Below are 20480 nucleotides of genomic sequence, written 5' to 3'. Positions count from 1 at the left end.
CTCAGCACCACATAAAAAATAAAATAAAATAAAGATATTGTGTCCAACGAAAACTGAAAAATAAATATTAAAAAAATTATCTCTCTCTTAAAAAAAAAGTATTAACACTTGTAAAGATTAGTGTTGCCATTTAAAGACTTGAAAATTAACAGGCTGTTAATTCCTATCACATCCTTGTTTAACTTACTTGCTTGGCCATATAGAAGCCAGATGGATTTGGAAAATTCCTGTGAATCCCTGTAAAGTTAATTAAGTGGTGACTCCAATGACAGCTACTTTTCCAGGAGCATCTTTGTTGGAGCAAATCAACTGGCAGTTGGTATTCAGATAAATGTGGTTTCCCTATATCAATTAGTAAAGACTATCAAAATCAGTTTGCTTTCACCTTAAACCTCAGAACTGAACTCATCTAGACATTTCACAGGATATGATTGTTGACATCAAGCTAATTGGATCATTTAAGTAGAAAATAGCAAGAATCCCAGATGTCATGCTAATACAAATATAGCCCATAAAAACGTAGGAGCCTGACACATCAGTGACATTTCTGAGTAGCAGGTATGCATATCTGCTCTAGACAAGATCCTGTACCTTGCACCACTTTTGACTAAATTCAGAGGCATAGTGCTCTGGATATTGGAGGCAACATCTACTGCATTTGGGTGTGCCACTCTGACCTATATATTGAGCACCTGGTAACCCTGCACATTTTGAAGAGAAGGCTCTATGAAAGGTTCAATATACACAGCAAGATCTGTACCTCTTTGCATGGGCCAGGTAGAGAATCGATGCTTGATCCATGGGTACTTGAACTATTTCTTCCCCTACCCATTAATAATTCAATGCTCTCTGATCGAACAAACTAAAAGTGTGAATGTATGCATCTGCAATCCATTGAAATATAAGTTTATATGAGATTGAACTTGGACAGATTGGAAAATTGGTGAAAAAATATGAAGTCCTTTATGGACTTAGGAAATAGGCACACACAGCGATGATTTATGTGTCCCATGAAAATGTTCTCCAAAGAGCAATATCAGTAGAGGAAATTCTCAGTAATCAAGTAAATGAGATAATCAATTCTGCAAGATCAGCCAGCCTCTTTCTGTAGATACCACAGTGCTTCATCAATGGGTCTACGTACAAAGTGGCCTTGGTGGCAGGGATGGAGCCTGTTCCTGGGCTCAGTAAGGTAGTTTTCTTTTCATGAACAATGGCCTTGCTATCTCCTCTGCTAAATATCCAACATGCCAACAGCTGGGATCCTCCATCATCTGGGAATCCTAGACATCTGATATGGTGTGGGACCATGTCAGATAGTATTTGGTGTTCCACCTTTTGGGGAAGAAAGTGCTTGTTCATTTGTGCAAAAGATGGAAGGATAGGTTTTCAAAAGGAAAGTAAATAGCATATTTTAGTTTTTCTCTCTATAAATTTTATTTTCATTTGTTTGTAAAACAATATATATGTATTTTTTTGACTGACTCAAATTTTCTTAAGTAACTATCTGCCCATCTAATAGCTGCTTTAATGTCTTCAAGGTTTTACCTACTGGTCGTATTAGCATAGTTGCAAGAATCTTCCTTTCCCCATACCACTAAACAACCCCTTTTCTTAAGCAATATGAGAAATTTACATCTTCTTGGATCAATTGAAACGTTTCAGGTTTTATTTTATATTCTGTTCTTGTGTGATCTAACAAATAATATTTCTTCAACATTCATACAAGGTTTGAAACTACTACATCTCCATCTGATTTCAATAAACTCATTCTACAATGACTATGTTCCATGTTATGTGACTCAAAATGAATGTGAGGAAAAGCATGTTTGTTGTGTTGGTGGGCCTACCTTTTCGGTAGTTGAACTTTTAGTGCTAAAATTCATCCAGTGCTAATTTTCTAAGCAATAAGACAAAATGATGCCCTAAATTCAGAAACATGAAGGAAGGGCTATAAAATTAATCATTCACTCTAAGAAGTTCATAATTCTTAATATCCCAAGAGAGTTTAATGTTTTTAATATCAGGAGTCCTTTTTTGATATAAATCCCAGCAGTATTCTGGTGATAAGATTTTAGTGGGTTTATGGAGAAAGAAATATTTGTTTAAGTGGCTTTCATCATGCCACACTGCTTCAATGTTATTTTTCTTGTCATTCATGATTCCTTTGGAGCATTCCCTGGCAATATTGAGAACCTGAATGGGAGTACCACCAAAAACAGCAGCATGGTAATAAAAATCTCCCTCACCCATAGGTATATAAGCTTCTGATAACTGACTTCTCTTATAAGGCAACACTGTAGAATTTGCCTTATACCAGTAAGTATGTAACTGAGCTACTGACTCTCCCAGAGTCTCCAAACCATATTTTCCTCTGAAGATTTGATCCACATCCATGCAGAAAAGGAAGTCAACTTCATTCTGGATGTGATCCACAATATGTTCACTGATGATCTTCATGCGCATCATACTGATATCTTGCCATCTCTCTTCTCGTTTAATTTTAAAGATTTTGAATGTGTGGAGGCGGCTCAGAGGCATCCAACGAATAGTGGAAAAATTATCTACCATGACATAAAAGATGACTTTCTGGTCGACCATGAAAAACTTATCAGCAGATGACAAAAAACTGTGCAAATAGAACTGAAGGTATCTGTGAAGTAAATAAGAAGTGAAGTTTGTCTTCTTATATTTTAGTGGAACACATATAATCAAAATACATGAACTGTAACTTATCCAGCCATGCTACTAAGCAACCAGAATTAGATATGCTTTTTGAATAGCATAGAAGAAAGGGAAATTATCCACGTGTTCTTTTGCTGTTGGAGTTTTACAGATCATACAATAGACATTCCTCATAAGAGAAATGAAACTTAGATCAGACCCCCCACAAAATAACAACAACAACAAAAAACAAACAAGAGCCAGAATTTTCAGGGTTATAAGAGTGATGAAACTCGTTTTGGGAGTTGCAGGCAGGAAAGGTCTTGGGTCTCTGCAAGAGGAGTTGTTGCTGTCCACAGCTTGTGTTATGAATAGTTATGCATACAAGATCTGAGATGGTATAGTCAGCAGTGCAAAGAAAAACACTCCACATTGTTTTTCTTAGTTTGTATTATGGCTCTTTCTATGGTGCTAAAATAGCAGGGATGGAAAACAAAATTTCTCATTTTCAGTCTTGCAAGTCAATAAAAGATTTCAGAGTAAATAAAATTTCTTAGTTTAATTCAAAAGAGGAAAGGTGGCTCAATTTCAAATAAAGGTTATATAATCCTTAGAAATAAGTTCTGGATATTGATCTAGATTTTTAAAAATATAGCAGACTACAGGTTGGGAGGAAAGTTTCTAGTTCAACACATCTAAAATTATTAGGCAAACTATGAAAAATATCACTTAAAATATTTGACTGGGCTGGATGCTAGTACGTGAATCCAACCAAAAAAGTCCAGCTTATCTGTGTGTGTGTGTGTATGTGTGTGTGTGTGTGTGTGTGTTTTGGTTAGATTTTTTGTGCCTTATTTTAGAAAGCTTTGCCTCCTACTTAAGGTAATGAGAATGTTCTACATTTTCTTGTAGTAGCTTTATTGTTTTACCTTTCGCATTTGTCTATTATCCATCTGAATTGATTTTTGTATATGAGGTAATGTAGAGAAAATTTAAATTTTTTCTAGTAAACAAAACTTTCAACTTTGGAATGATATTAAATGTACATAAAAGTTGCAAATATATGATTGACAGCTCCCATATACACTATCTAGCTTCTCCTAACATTAATATCATTAATGATTGTACACTGATCAAAACTAGGAAATTTTGAGTAGTAATATATTATTAACTACAGATTTTATTTTGATTTTTACCATTTTTATCCCTAATAGCCTTTTTCATTTCCATGATTCAATCTAGAACACACATTGCATTTACTCATTATATCTCCTAGTCTCTTCCAATCTGTGACGCTTTCTCTCCTTATTATTCATGACCCTTGCAGTTTTGAAGAGTCCTGCCTGATCAAGTATTTAGTAGACTATCTCTTAAATTTGGTTATTCCAAAGGTTTGTCAATTTTGATGATTTTTTTCAAAAAACTAATTATTGGTTTTATTTATTCTATTTTTAATTTTCTATTTCATTTATCTCTAACATTTCATTTTTAAAATTTTGATCAAGGATAGTGGAGTTTTTAGTAATGTCATGATTTAGCAGTAGAGGCACTTAGTGCTGTAACAGATGTATATAAAACAGTGATTTTGACATCCTATTTGATAAGGAATTAAGCAGAAATTGCTTTTTGTTTTTAAATTATTGGATGAGTTTTAGGTCCTTATTTATTTTTTGCATTGTAATTGGTGAATGGAAAATGTAACATGTAAAATTTCTGGCTTAGTTTGACCTTTTCTTTTTTATCTAGTTCCTCAAAGTAGAAGGTTATCTTATTAATATGAGATCTTTATTCTTTTCTAATGTAGGCACTTATAGCCTCTTGTACTGTTTTTATTTTATCTCATAAATTTTGATATCTTGTATTTTTGTTCATTCAGTTTTTTTGTGATTTCCTTTTTGATCCATTGGCTATTTAAGAGTGTGTTGTTTCCATATATTTGTGAATTTTATAGATTTTCTTCCGTAATTGATTTTTACTTTCATTCCAGTGTGGTCATGGAAGAAACTTGGGTTAATTTTAGTTTTTAAAAATGTCTTACAACTTTTGTGTCTAAATATAATTTAACTGGACAGTGTTCCATGTGCACTTGAGAAGAATATGTATCCGTTGAATAGATTGTACTACATGTTTGTTATAATACAAAATGCATACATTCCTCTTTAAAGGAAAAGAGAGTGGTACTGCTAAATCATGACATTATTGAAAAATAAACGGACCTTTATGGTATGAATAGGGTTGTCTCTTCTAAGCAGCACCATCAATGTGGATTGGGGACACCTAAGTGAATATAATAGTGGTCTATTTAATGCCCCCAGATCTCATTATTGTAGATAAGGGATCATCAATTGTATTTTTTCAGGACTCTATACTATTTTAAGTAGCCAGTGCACACAATGAGGTTTGTAGATGTTTACATTTAATTTGATGTTTTCCCTATATTTGGTCCAGATTTTACATTTAGCAAATAATCTTCAAAGTTACATGTTTGATTTGGAATAATTTGCCTACTTTTGTTGATCCTAAAGGCTTCTCTTTTTTTTAATTCATATTTGTTGTTCTCCTAGGGGTTCAAAAGATAGGAAATCAGTGCAATGGCTGCATTCTTCCATCTTTAAATGGAAATATTCAATTGTAATTGTAATTTTTTTAGTGGTTTTGATTTTCTGTTTGCTTAGAAATTAAACAAAAATTGAGCTGGGTGTGGTGGCATGTGCTTGTAATCCCAGAGGCTCAAGAGGGGGAGGCAGGAGGATTGCAAGTTAAAATCCATCCTCAGCAACTGAGTAGGACCTAAGCAAATCAGTAAGACCCTGTCTCTAATATATATATTAGATATATAATATAATATATATAATATAATATATATTAGATATATATATATAATATAATATATATTATATATATATATATATAGAGAGAGAGAGAGAGAGAGAGAGAGAGAGAGAGAGAGAGAATTTTAATATTTATTTTTTAGTTCTCAGCGGATACAACATCTTTGTTTTGCATGTGGTGCTGAGGATCGGACCCGGGCCGCACGCATGCCAGGCAATCTCGCTACTGCTTGAGCCACATCCCCAGCCCACAGAGAATAATTATTAAGTGAAGTTATAAAATGCTCAGTAGATTACCTCCCATTGTCTGCAACAAAAACCCTGAATGTAAAGGTTATTTGAATCATTACCTACCTTCCCACAGCAAATACAGTCAATCCCACAGTAATTTTACGATTTGCATAATAATTTTCCAAGACTGACTCATTGTAAGTACCATGCCACACAACTGGAGCTGACCATTCAGTAACACTCAAGTTCTTATCTGTGAAGTTCAGTCTATGTCTGTAAGAAAGAGAATTTTTGAATAAGATACATATAATTAAAAAAACAGAAGATAAAGCCTTGATAAGCCTTGATTAGCCTTGATTAAGGAAGTTCTGAGATCAGAATTTCTTTACATCTAACCCAAAGCCTTGACAGTTTTTCTTTTGTGGGGGGTGTACTGGGGATTGAACTCAGGGGCACTCCACAACTAAGCCACATTCCCAGTCCTATTTTTGTATTTTATTTAGAGATAGAGTCTCTCACTGAGTTGCTTAGCACTTCCCTTTTGCTGAGGCTGGCTTTGAACTTGCAATCCTCCTTTCTCTGTATCCTGAGTTGCTGGAATTACAGGCTTGTGCCACCACACCTGGCAACAGTTTTGATAAACTAAAGAAGTAGCATATCAGAAATGGCAAGATCATTCCCAAAACACATGTATATTAGTTATACTGTGATTCCAAGGTCCTTGGAAACATAGTTAAACTGACCACCCAAAATCTAAAGTATTGATTTATTTTATGTCTAGCTAAGATATCCTGGTCATAGTAGTGTTTTGTTTTGCTTTCTGACATTATATTCAAAAGCCATGTTTTTATAAAATGATTGTCCTAGTTTTTGCACCCTGAAGTGCTACCAATGCTAATATTGCTGTAATACTGTTGTTATCAACTTTATCAGAACTGTGGAGAATAGTCAAAAGTTTAGAGCAACCAAGTAAAAGGTAGGAATAAGGAGCCTTCATGGTCTTCTAATTTAGCCTATCCCCAACTGCCTCCCCAGTGTGGCAGTGGTATTGAAGACAGGAGATGGTGTCTGCAATGTGGGTATCTGCTTCTGAAGAGAGCAGAGTGGACCTGTTCCCAAGGAGATGCGTCTCTTCTGACTTGTCCGAGGGCTCTCTGAAGAACTGACACCAAACTCAGACTTCTCTCAGAGTGGAAAGGTAGCTAAAGGAAGGGTGTTTCTTGAAAACAAAGTCGAAATGCATTCTGCTGTCATGTATAACTAATTAGAACAACAACAACAAAAAAAATCCTGCCACTCTGCAAAAAAGTTATAGTTGTGGCAAATTAGAAACCCTGGAACACCTGAGGAGAGTCACTTTGGACAGTAAGGGTTCTGATAGTCTCCAGTGTATAACAGGGAATTCAGAAATCCATGCACATGCCAAGGGCAGGATACATGCTCAGAAAAGACCTGAAAATACTTTAAGTTTTCACCTCTGGTTGATATTGAGGCCCCGTGAAGCAGGAAGTTAAGACTAAGGCAGAATTGAGAACAGCTGGGCTAAGCATTGAAAGAGTACCCAAACAGGGCAGTCTGCAGACTGAGCCATATTTTCCTCTCCTTCCCTCACACCTTTCACTCCCTTCCCTCCTTTCCCCTCCCCTCTGCTTACTTCCCCTCCTCTTTTTCTCTTCTTTTTCTCCTTCTTGCTCCCTTCCTCTCCCTTTCCTTTCTTCCCCTCTCTTCCTCCTCCTCCATCTCCCTCCCTTAATCTTTCTTCCTTCTCTCTTTATCTCCACTATCCCCCACTCCCAAGTATTTAGTGAAATTCTATTAGATATTGGCTGACCACAAGCTAAAGGAACAGAGATTTCAGAGACCAAAAATGAAAAGAATATAGGCTTTAAAACTGGTTTAGAGCTGGCCATGGAGGCCCACACACACCAGCGGTTTGGGAGGCTGAGACAGGAGGATCCCGGGTTCAAAGCTAGCCTTAGAAATGGCACTGTGCTGAGCAACTCAGTGAGACCCTGTCTATAAATAAAATACAAAATAGGGCTGGGGATGGGGTTCAGAGTGGCAGAATGCCCCTGGGTTCTATCCCTGGTACCCAAAACAAAACTGGTTTAGAAAACAACCAAACACAACTATAACCCAAAGAACTCTGAGGAGCATAAAGAATAATTTCTAGAGAGACCATAATACAATAGTCAAAATGTTCACTTATTAACAAAAATTATGAAGCATTAAAAGAAACAAGAAAATATGGCCCATTCACAAGGAAAAAAATAACAGAAATTGTCTCCAAGGACCTCGTTGCGCAACGGTAGCGCGTCTGACTCCAGAAATTGTCTCCAAGGAATCCAGACATTATATGTACTAGAGAAAGATGCTAAATCAGCTATTTGATATATGCTTCAAGAATTAAAGGGAACTATAGACCAAGAAATTGGGAAAATGATGGCTTAGCAAATAGAAAACATCAATAATGAGAGATTATTAAAAGTAACCAGTAGAAATTATGGAGCTGAGAAGTCAAATAACTGAAATAAAAAACTCATGATAGGGTTTTAGCAGAAGATTTGAGCAGGCAGAAAAAAATCAAAATATGCACAGAACACTTTACCTAGCAAGAGAGTATACATTCTTCTCAAGTACACAAAGAACTAGGCTCAATTATATGCTGGATTAACACAAATCTCAATAAACTTAAAAAAAAACAACTAGAAACACACAAAGTATCTTCATCAGCAATGGAATGAAATGAGAAATAAATGACAGAAAATCTGGAAAATTTACAGTATGTAGAAATTAAACATTATAATCTTAAACAACCAATGGGTCAAAGAAGAAATGACAAGGGAAATTAGAAAATACATCTTGTATCTGGCAATGGATTTTTATATGTGAAAACCAAAACACAGGCAATAGCAACACAACAAATAAATTTGGACTTTATTAAAAAGCAAAACTTGCTGGGTGTGGTGGTGCATGCCTGCCTGTAATCCCAGGGGCTTTGGAGGCTGGGGCAGGAGGATTGTGAGTTCAAAGCCAGCCTCAGCAAAAGTGAAGCACTAAGCAACTCAGTGAGACCCTGTCTCTAAATAAAATACAAAATAGGGCTGGGTATGCGGCTCAGTGGTTGAGTGCCCCTGAGTTCAGTCCCTGGTAACCAAAAAAAAAAAAAAAAAGCAAAACTCTTTTCATTAAAGAACACAATAAAGAAAGGAAAAGACAGCTCATAGTATGGGAGAGAGTACTTACAAATTGTACATCTGATGAATCTAATAACCAAAATATATAAAGTCTTACAACTCTATTGTCTTTTTACAGTAAAAAGACAAACAATCCAATTTAAAAATAGGCAGAGACATTTTTGTATACAAGAGGCCAATAAGCACATAAAAAGATGTTCAGCATCATTAGTCATTAGTCATCTGGTAGGAACAGAGAGAGAAAGAGAGATCAAACTGGAGCTTTAGAAAAGTGAATATCCAAGGGGTCAATACTCATATGAGAAGGTGTTCAGTATTAATGTAATCAAGAAAAAATGCAGTGGGAATTTAATTTTATCAGATACTAGCCTATTTGGCATCTATTTAAATGCTTATATAGTTTCTCCTTTGTCCATTGCTGTGATGAATTTTCACCTTGAATTAATAGGATTTATCTTGCTGATCTTGTTGATGGGATGCTGTAGCATTTATTAAGCTGTTGTCTTTCATAACTAAACCCACCATACCCTACTCTGCTTTCTTTTCCTGGGGCTAGGACTCTGCAAATCCTTTTTCTCCTCTGCCAGCTGGTACCATTAGGTTCTGCTAATAGAGGCCCACACAAAACAACAAGGCTGAAGGAAGAGGAAACTTGCTCTTTCCTATTTTTTGCAGGTTTCTTGTCTGCTTCCTGTTCCTGCAAGACCTATCTCAGTGATCTTTTTTTGCCACAGTGGCGATTTCTTCCTAGAGCAGCCCTTGAATCCAGTTTAGTGAGCCCTGCACACTTGGGCTCTGCTTCTCTCATTGGTGAAACCAGGAGAATCAATCATGTGGTTTCAAACACATGCTTACACTTTTGGTCTGACTCTGTTCTCGCACCTTTAAGTTTATGTAATTTAAAATGTCACTCAAGGAGAATATGGGTCCAAATACCCAGCCCCAGTGAGTTGGCCACTGCCTATTTTTTAGAATATTGTAATCAGAGATCTATCCACTCTCCAAAATCTGGAATGCCAGTAGTGGTATTGTTATTATCTATTACTTTTATGGATTAACCTCACATGTGTAAGATTTGAATTCTTACCTGGGATTAAACCAATCAGATAGATGCAATTCTGTTTTATTTTTAGGAGACCTAAAAGGAAAAATAATGTAAAGAGTCATACTCTATCCTCTAGCTTGAGGTAATTGAGTGTCTATGAAATCATGGGCTGTATTATAATAAAATGCAAAATAAGAGTGAAGTAGGAAAAAAAAAACACTGATGAACTTTGATGGTGGTAGCATAGGAAAATCATGGTTTCCAACCTCAATTTAACTTTGTTCTTTGCTGCCCAGAAGTCTTTGTGTTTTCATAGTTCTCATCCTCATTCATCTCATTCACAGAGAAAACACCATCAGATTAAAGCTTCCTCAACTTTCTGACATGCCATCTTCAAATTTACCCATAGCACTGAACTGTTTTCCTTCTTTAACAATGGAAATATATCCCCACTTTCCATCTAAGGTTAGCCTTAAATATCTTATTGTCAGGAGCCTTGATTTGGGATTTGGCAATTATTCTCAGAGGGTTTCTCCTAATCCCTCTATCCAATCATCTGGCACTCTCTTCTGGCACTTTGCTGTGGTTTCAGATTTTTACCTACAGCTAAAACCTCACCCATGAACTAAAGACTTGTGTATCTTACCGTGTTCTAAAGCTCTGTACTCAGATTCTTCAAACAAATACACAATGAAGATGTTTAATTTTAAAGTCATCATTTCTCCAAAGTACCTCCTTTTTGGTTTTGGCTTTCTGTGTCTTATGGTTCATGGCCACAATGTGTGACATGACCCAGTCTTTACACTATTTCAGCCATATCTCCTTCCAGACCCTTATCATAATTTGCTTAAACATACTACAACTTTAATTAGCTAATTTCCACATAGCCTTCAGATCCCATTTTAAATAGCCCTTCCTAAGGAAAGTGTTTCTTAATCTGCTAAATGAGATTAGAACCCCTTGATTAATAGCTAATACCCGTTGAATTCTTTCCTAAGTATTATCTAATTTATCCCACATAGCAGCCCATATGAGATGGTATTATTACTATTATTATCCCATTTTACCAGATTAGGAATTGAGGTAGAGAGAGCTTTTATTATCTTGCCCAGAGTTACACACGAAGGGAAAGACAAGCAGTTTCACCTGACTCCTTCTATTTCCTCTTTGCCATACATTCTAATGGCACCCTGGCTACAGAGCTGGGGCCCCTCTGGAGAGCCGATCCTGGGATGAGTTAAGGAAGTGATCAGGCAGCTATGGAGCTGAGTCATATATCAAGAGACTCTATCCCTAGGTGCACAGAGAGGAGTAACTGCAATGTCAAGGATGTGACTAAGACCTGGAGTTCTACTCAAACACCCACTACCATTGCCTTTGGATGATGCATATTAGTATGTTAAGGCCATAGAATTTTGAACTAACATTAATAACAGAGACTTGTTGGTAGGTGGTATTGCATTAAATACATTTGCCAGAAAACATTTTAGATCTATTCCTTCTCCCAGGTTCTATGATGCAGACTTCCCTTTAATGTTTCCATCTTTGCCTAGGGGTTTGCCTGTTTTCAGGTCATTAGTCACTGTTCTCTGTTTGTTGTGGAGATATATATATATATATAAGTTTATATATATGTATATATATGTCATATTAAGAAGGTATGTTTTATATATATGTATATATATAACATATATCTTAATATCTTATTTTCATGCATGGCACAGATTACCTAGTTATCTAGTCATGCTCTTAATAGGCCTCTTGTAAGTCACAGAACCATCAGAGAGACAAGGCCTTGGACACAATAAATATCAAAAAGGAAAGTTAATCTTCATTTTACTGTGGGGTTCCATGACTGTATGAATAATTTGAAGAATTTATACTAGTATTGGATCTTGCACAATCTTTGGGAAAGTTTTTCTCTCTGCACATATTTTGATGGTATGATTGCAGAGGTGGTGTGTGGTTAATGACACCCCCCCATCTCTCTCTCTCTTTGGTATCAGGGATTGAACTCAGGGGCCATGACCACTGAGCCATATTCCCAGCCCTATTTTGTATTTTATTTAGAGACAGGGTCTCACTAAGTTGCTTGGCATCTCCCTTTTGCTGAGGCTGGCTTAGAACTTGCAATCTTCCTGCCTCAGCCTCCCGAGCTGCTGAGATTAAAGGTGTGGGCCACTGCACCCAGCTAGTGACATCTCTTGAGAGTCATTTAGCAAGCTTTTACTCCTGTATGTTTGCCTAGAGCTTTCAAAACTCAAGGTTACTGGGGGCCAAGTTCTGGTTCCTGGAAATGTGTTTCCCGTATCCAGTTCCCACTCCCCATCAGACGACACTTTGCTAGTCTATGCTTTCTTTGGCTTCTGGTATTCTTAGTTTATCTCCAAGATGTGTTTGTAAAATTGCATGGTTTACCATGCCTGCAGGATCCAAGGACTCACAGATCCTCATGCCCTTCAACAGGGTTTATCTTTGAAGAAGAGGTTGTAGCATGTTTGTAAATAATAACTTACCAGCACTTATACATCATCATCCGTAATTTCTTTGAGCTTAAGACAAAAGAAAAACATGTTATTTTTAAATGTATAAACAGTGTTTCTGAATATAAGGTGACTGGAGGACTACATCAATCCATTTATTTTATTACCTAATATTACCAAATCTACTATGTGCCAAGTACATGGTGGTTATAGAGATACAGTATGAACATGATGAAAATCATTACAGGTAGGTCCTCACATGCTGTACCTTTAAAAAGAACACATCTACAACCTAATTCTTTGAGACACAAATGAATGAGAAACCTACTTAATATCATTAGAGCAGTTAATCACTGATAAGTCTATTTGTCTCTAATTATGTAAGGTAAATACAATATATATACCTGAAGTCACCAACGTTAGGATTTTTTCTTAAAGATCTTAACTATTTCCAAATTTTTCTCTGACATTACAAACATTAAACTGCCATAATATTTTAGCTTCTTATTGCTTTTCCTCACACAGGAGGGCTTACACATGTAGTGCGCCTTTGGGCCCACTACAAACAAAGGATTTGGATGCTGAAGGCTAGGTTTATGTTGATGAATTTAGGTATATTGTATATGTTCAGGTACTATTGGACTGATCTATCTGGATGCCGATTTATTTATGGGCTTTTTACCTTGTGACATAACAGATCCTTTCCAAGTGTCAGAATAAAACATTCATTAAATTTTTATAGTTACCTGAAATAATACTTTGTGTGCAAGGCCCATAGATACAGTAAAATCAATGATATCATTATTTTCCTTTTGTATTTCATTCTTTTCCTGGGAGGAAAAAAAAACAGATGAAAGTAGATTAAATTTAGCACAGTATTAAGAGAGTAAGCTCTTGGTGATTTAAACTAGATAACTAAACAGTGGACCACAATTAAGGCACTGTTGCTCCTCAGGTGTTATCTACGTGAAAATCGAGTTGAGTCAGTGGATGCACTTGGTTTTATTTTGAGCCAGCTGCAGGAAGTCTTAGAACATTAGTGGGTCTTAGATGTTCTTGGATTAAGAGGTTTTATAACCTTCGTATTTCCTAGATTTAAAGGCTTTTTCTCCGGAAAATAAATGTGAAAATCCCTTTCCTAGCCTAACTCTAGGGTAGAGTGTCAGTGAAAAGATAATTATGAAAGGACTTACCTGGACTCTAAAGATTTGTATGAAGGAAGATAATTACTTTAGTTACGTGGCATTGTGGTGTTGAACACTACAAAAAGGTGATGAGACTGATGGCAACATAAAACATATGCCCCTTTGTAAAAGTTCTTGAAAATAAAATTGATTCAGAGCACTGGCTGGAGACTCAACTGTAATTTTTAGGTTATCTGTGCATTGACCTTGAATTTTTAGTCATGAACGTTATAAAACTCCTTTACGGTATCTAAACCACCAATATGAAGTTGTCTAGGCACAGACGAGGAATTAGGTGTGGCTAAATTTGGTTTAAATTAAAATCTCTTACTTGTTGTTTTCCTCAGATCATGGAGGAATTTAGACAGATTCTTTACTGGAGATAACATTTATGGTATAAGATGTGTTTGAAGAGATGTGGAAATTGTATGAGAGCAAGACAGTTTTCAAGCAGGACATTTTGAACCCCTTGAAAAATCATGAATCAGATGCCCAGTACTGGTTCTATGTCACTCTCAAGCAGGTGTGTTTAGTATTTTAGTCTTCTGTGAATGATGACATCATCAGGTTCTCTTTTGATGATGAAAGAATGTATGATCAAGACAATCCATATTCCAGTAACCTCTTTTTTATTCTAGGGGACTATATTTTTGTCCTGTTCCTAAAAATAACATCCTTCAAGCTCCTTTTGTTTTGAGGGGATTTTTAACAGCTTTATAATAAAATTTTAATTGAGTTATAATTTACATAAAGTAAAACATGTAATTTAAGTGTGCATTTCATTGTGTTTATTATATATATATACATGTGACTAACAACCACCTTAGTTAAGATGTGACCATCTCCAGGACCCCAGTTACTTTCCTTGTGCCTCTTTCAGTCAGTACTGTCTCCTTCCTGGCAAGCTGGTGTAATGAAGATATTGAAAGAGATCATCAAGAACTTAAAGGCAGCTATGATGAAAAAATTTAAGGATTTAATAGAAAAATTTGTCAAAATGAATGAACACATAGGTATTCTCAGCCAAGAGATGGAAGCTACAAAAACAATGGGCTTCTAGAACTTTTAAAAATATGTATTTATATTTTATATACTGCTGGTGAGGCTTACTGACAGATTGAACCCTGAAGAGTAAACGGTCAATGAAAGAAAAGATAATTCAATATTAATCATCTTATTAAAAAAGAAAGGAAATGCTTTGTTAAAATAAATAAATAAAACCTCAGTACCTATAACAGAGTTATCAAGTAGTCTAATATGCAAGTATTTGGATTCCCAGAAATGCAGAAAAGAGAAAATGGAGAAGTAAAACTTAAAGAAATTATAGCCCCAAATTTCCCAACTTTGATTTTACAGAAATTATAAACTTACAGATTCAAGAAGTTTAACGAGTCCCAAACAATAAAAATGCAATTTTCCCTCAAGAAAAATTGCAAAAATGCAAAGCAAATGTAGGAATTCAGGGCAAATTGCTGTATTTTGTGCCAGTCATTCTCTAATTTAACTGCATATTTGAATCATATGGGAAACTAAAAAATCCAGCATCCAGGCTTTACCCCATGCCTATTGAACAGGAGTCTTTGGGATGAGACCCAGGCATGAATATTAGTGCTCCAGGAAATTCCAGGCCTCAGCCAAGTTTGAAAAACAACGCTTTATGCCTCCTACCACTAAGAAAGAGGCACAGCTGGGTTTTGGAGGCTTTACCCCACACGTGTGGATGACCAGGTGTTTCCCATTCACCTGATAGAATAAAAACAGTGAGCTTCAATGTAGAGCTCTGGACAGGCTTTTCAACTGATTCAGATTGCAAGCAAGTTACTCTGCCACTTAAGACCATAGTGAGCCTTGATGGAAAACTTGCTGCAGAGGCCCGCTGAATTCCAGAGCGCAGGAATGCTCCTTGTCTTGGTGTGTGCTGTGTTGCTACAGCAAAATATTACTGTCTAGGGGTGCTGGGTTTGTTCAGCAAAGGATTGAAGAACAGGATACAAAGATAGCAAGCAAGAAGTAGGTTTAGTGCAAAAGTGACGGAGATAGACTTCTCCAAAGACAAGGGGCCTCAGAGCTGGGAATCCAGTGTGGGGGCGTCTTGGCCTGTTCTTTTTATGGTCTCTGGAATTTCCTCCTTTCCTTATCTCCTCCCCTGTCCATGCTCTCCTCACTGTTATTGATTGATGCCCTCTCTGTCCATATGTTGATACTGCCGGTTATCGGTGAGTCCTGCTTCCCCAGATGTTGAAGTTTGAACATTAGGGAAGCACACCAAGGCAAGCATATAAAGCAGGGTTTATTTTAAAGGGGTAACAGAGTTCTTCCGCGAGGGAGAAGGGGACCAAAGCTGGTATCCTGGTATCCCAAGAAGCGAGGTGTTCTGCCCTTTTTATATGTCCTAGGCTTCCTTTGTTCTCCTGCCTTTCCCCCCTTATCTTTCTCCTCCTGCTTGGCAGGATGGAGTAGACAAGGACACATTAACAACCTTATAGCTCCCTGTAGGGAGGGGAAATTCCTGGGACAGGTTACCTGGGTTGGAGCAGGGGCAGGTTCTTGATAAGATCCCTCAGGGGACCATCTCCAACTTCCCAGACTCACTCAAAATTGGCTTCCAGATCTATCTACACTGACTGACTGTCTAATTCTGGCTTCAATGTCTGTTTTAGTTTTTCTCTTGGATCCTCTGTTTAAGAGCATGAGTACGGAAGCATCTGTCTGATTGGGTTCCCTGCTTGTGTCCACAAGCACTTTTGTCAAGCAGTAAGTCGATGTCATTAGAAGACCCTCTCCATGCTCCTTTCTTCTGGTCCTGCCCACAACCTCCTCACTTGCCATCTTGCCCTGGCTGCCTAAGCCCGTTTACCTGTCCCTTAAAAATACCAGACTCTGGGCACTTTATATAGGAAAGAGGTTTATTTGGCTCAGTTCTGGAAGTTCAAGAGCATGGCATCAGTATTTGCTCAGCTTCCAGTGAGAGCATCAGGACAGTTCAATCCATGATGGAAAATTGCAAAGAGGAAATGGGCTCATGGAGAAGAGTATGTATGTGAGAGAATCAAGGGAAGGTGCCAGGATCACTTGAGGAGAACCTGCTCTCACAGTAACCAGTCCGGTCCCATGAGAACAAGAATTCCTCCTGAGAGAAAAGCATTAACCCCTCTTAAAGGCCCCAAGCCTCATCATGTGGTGACAAATCATATTCAAACCATAGTACACCTTGAGCAGATAATCATCATTTCCCTCTTTTAAATAGAAGTTATTGTAATTTACCTCTCTTTCTTCCTCCCTTCTGTCATTATTGACTATAGTGTGTTTGAGTGTAAGCTAATTTCCCACATATTTTACAAATTTGATAATCTGTCTAAGAAACTGAAAGAAATGAAAGACTCTGAGAAGCTTGGCCCTAAGACACTAACTGTGGATTCAGTAGTCTGCCATTAGGAAGGGGGTGGGCTGGAGTACAGCAGAACATTCTAGACCATAGTGGGAGGGAGGGAGTACTTTAGTTGTGTAGGAAGAAATAACTTATGCCCAGAAGTGGTAGACAGATAAATGGAATGCATAGATGTTTTAAGAGGGTAAATACCTAGCTTTCAACAATAGATCCTTCTTTGAGAACCCCCCACAGTGTGATCACCCTCCAGTGAACCTACTCCAGGAGAGAGCTGCTGGGAGCAGAAGCAGATGCTGTGCCCTATGTGGATTTTCTTTCCAATGATTTTAGTTTTGAAGGAAGAAACCCTGAGATTGGAGATAGTTGGAGCTGGGTCACATTTATGGCAGACCTCTCGGGAAGTTCACGGTTTCCAGCTGATGAGGCCCCTGATATTCCCTATTTTTTGCTCATGGCCTGGTTTTTGTGATGTGCTTGTAAAATTTTAACAACTGACTTTAAAAATAAAGAATAAGGAAAGTGAAGGAAAAAGAACCCCAGTTCCTAGTGTTTGCTGATTTCTGTTGTGTAAATAATTTCACCATATGTGTTAGTTAGCTTTTCATCATTGTGACCAAGATACCTGACAAGAACAACTTAGAGGAGGAAGTTTGAGATCACAGTTTCAGAGGTTCAATTCATAGTCAGCCAAGTACATTGCCATAGGCTCAGGATAAGACAAAACACGATGGCAGAAGGACATGGTGGAGAAATGCTGCTTTGCTCATGGTGGACAGGAAGCAGAGAAAGGGAAAGGGAAGGAGGCTACAGGGAATGCCCCCAGTGACCCACCTCCTCCAGCCATGCCCCACCTACCTATACTTCCCACCCAAGCAGTCCATTCAAACTAGGATGGACTGATTAAGTTATAGCTCTCATAATTCAATCATTTTACCTCTGAATATTTCTGCATTAACACAGAAGCATATCCAAACTGTAACACCATGCCTATTTTAAGCCATCACAATGACGTCACCAAACAGGCAGTTGGGAAATAATGTATAGAATTGGCTCTCACAAGCCAGTGTGAACTGGTTTCAGGACATCACTGACTGTCAACTCAACTCTTGCTTGTCTTTGGTGAGAAACTCTTCAGAGCCTTCAAATATGCTCCTTTAGGGGTTTAGACAGAATAAGGGTGCTTCAGTTCCTCGCAACCAAAATATCTTAACCTCTAACCACCTCTTATTCTAAACAGTCAATTCACTGAGAGTGTTATAACTTTGACTGTTTTCACAGCCACATCCTTTAAACATTTTTAGCTACTTTCATTTATATGCAGAATTAATATCTATTTCGTCAAATGTGCAGTCTTCACCAGCTGCAGAAAAGAATGTTTTAATCACTGAAGTTGCTTAGGTTAATAGGGTCCTCTTTGGAAATTTCTGCCCTCTGAGGTCTTGGATAGGGAACTACTTTATTTTAGCTGTGAGTTCTATTTTATTTTATTTTTAGGTTTAGTTCTCCAATAGTTCCCTTTATCCTCTCTTTCTCCCTTCCCCTTGATTTCACAAAATCTTTTTATTCATTTATTTTTTTAATTATTTATTTTTTCTTTTTCTGCCTTACCTTGTGAGAGGAAACATTTGGTTCTTGACTTTTTGAGTCTAACTGATGTCACTTAGTGTGTTTTTCTCCAGTTCCATCCATTTATCAGTAAATGACTTAATTTCATTCTTCTTTATGATCAGGTAGAACTCGTTGTGTATATATACCACATTTTATTTATTCATTTGTGCCGCAGTCTGGCTGGGCACAATTCACGAGCCATAGAATTGGCTCTCACAAGCCAGTGTGAGAGCCAATTCGAACTTTATTTTTAGAACTTTATATTTAGAGCCAGAAAGGATCTTTATTTTTAGAACACACGCTGCACCACATGAGCTCTTCAGGAATTCCCTCAGAGCCCAACTGCCACCTCAGGCACTCCCTGTGAGCACCTCCCCCAATCTCTTCCCACTCTTGAGGCCGATTAGCTGGGTTGCGTGGGCGGAGCCAAAAGAGTCCCCCAATGAGCAGCTCTGTGATCTGAAAGGGAGGGGAAACAGCCCAATGAGCATCACCGCAGAGGAGCCAATCAGCTGGTTGCTGGGGCTGCGGTGAGCCAATCAGCTGGAAGTTTGCTGGGGCCGCTGTGAGCCAATCAGCTGGAAGTTTGCTGGGGCCGCTTTGGCTGTGGCTCTCAACATCTCCCCCTCTCTGTTTAATTAAACAACAAGCATGTGGCTTAGGGACTGTGCCTGTCTTAAGTTGTCCAATACTACATATGGTCCTTACCCGTCATCGGATGAGCTGACCTCAAGGCGTCAGCCTCCTGTCTTAGGTTGGTACCATTGCAATTGGATCTTACCCATCATTGACTACCGGTCCAGCATACAGCCACACCTGTAGATAGGCCTTTGTACCAGTGGGGGGGTGAGGTTCTTTGCCTCACCTCTGTTGGCCCCCAAATTTTAGCTGAATGACCATCATAAGCAGAAGGGAGGAGGATACACCAAGCCAATTGACGGCTCCTTTTGGAAAAATTGTACCACCGATGACACCATCAGCAAAAATACCCCGGCACTACCACAAGTCGCTGCACCAACAGATAGTTCACAATGCATACAAGTGATACATAGTCCAGGCAAGTTCTGCAAGCAGTTCAGTGATAGCTATTGCAGAAGCTGTAATTTGGGTTTATCTTTGTCTTCACCGGCACTGGGATGAAGATAGGAATTCTGGCAATAATGGCTAAAGAAAAAATTATGTAACAATCCAGCAAGCACTAAAAGAAAGCAATTTTCTGAGCAATTTACATTATCCTGAACAGAATTATTAAATATAATGAAAAGGAAAGGTGAAAGTAAACAAACAGATCTGTTAACCTCCTTTTTTGTTCACATATTAAAACAATCCTCAACAGCTGTTTACCCAATTTAAATTAAACCATTTAAATCATGTGAATAAGAAAAAAAAATATTTGGATCCATTTTTTCATGAGCGCTCGTCATATATGATATATGGACATATGCACATACAAACATACAACACAAAACACAAGTGTGCACACATAATATAATTCATACAACACATAACATAATAGTAAAGGCCTTATAACTCTTTACAGGTGAAATCTCCATTGCAATGTTTAAAAACTCTATAGTCAAAAATAGAACTGATCAGCAAAACATTAACCTAGGTCTGTATGAGCTCAAAAAACAAAATAGAACTTCATGATATGGCAAAGGGCAATAATAAAATAGATATTGAAAAAAGCATCCTGGTTCTGTTGCAGATGTAAGAATAGCCAAACTGGAGTTTTGGATATCAGTTGTTATGGATTTGAGCCAAATCATCTTCTTTTTGGTCTGTAGAAATCGCTTTAGTTAATCTTTCTGGAATCCAAATCGGCTGCTGTTCTCCCTGTGGAAACACA

At 37.6% G+C, this 20480-nt stretch overlaps 1 protein-coding gene across 1 annotated transcript; it reads right to left on the bottom strand.

Annotated features, from left to right (window-relative positions):
• Positions 1–928: 928 nt before the first annotated feature.
• LOC107152126 (N-acetyllactosaminide alpha-1,3-galactosyltransferase-like) lies at positions 929–14189 on the bottom strand. The gene is made up of 5 exons (XM_015497647.2): positions 13198–14189; positions 12485–12520; positions 10011–10061; positions 5850–5993; positions 929–2653 (listed from the first exon to the last, which is right to left on the bottom strand). The coding sequence occupies exons 1-5, from the start codon at positions 13272–13274 to the stop codon at positions 1960–1962; spliced, it is 1002 nt and encodes a 333-aa protein (XP_015353133.1). The 5' UTR covers positions 13275–14189; the 3' UTR covers positions 929–1959.
• Positions 14190–20480: the final 6291 nt, after the last annotated feature.

This window comes from Marmota marmota, unplaced genomic scaffold (assembly GCF_001458135.2).
Source record: "Marmota marmota marmota unplaced genomic scaffold, marMar, whole genome shotgun sequence".
Lineage (NCBI taxonomy): Eukaryota > Metazoa > Chordata > Mammalia > Rodentia > Sciuridae > Marmota > Marmota marmota.
Note: the sequence above shows the minus strand (reverse complement) of the source record. Positions and strands in the feature narration are given on the sequence as shown.

Bases quoted from the DNA above. Each gene is read 5' to 3' on its own strand.
- LOC107152126 (XM_015497647.2), bottom strand. From the start codon at position 13,274: ATGAAATACAAAAGGAAAATAATGATATCATTGATTTTACTGTATCTA. The intron at 12,521-13,197 runs GTAACTATAAAA...TTTTGTCTTAAG, and splicing joins CACACAAAGTATTATTTCAG to CTCAAAGAAATTACGGATGA. The intron at 10,062-12,484 runs GTAAGTTATTAT...TTTTCCTTTTAG, and splicing joins ATGATGATGTATAAGTGCTG to GTCTCCTAAAAATAAAACAG.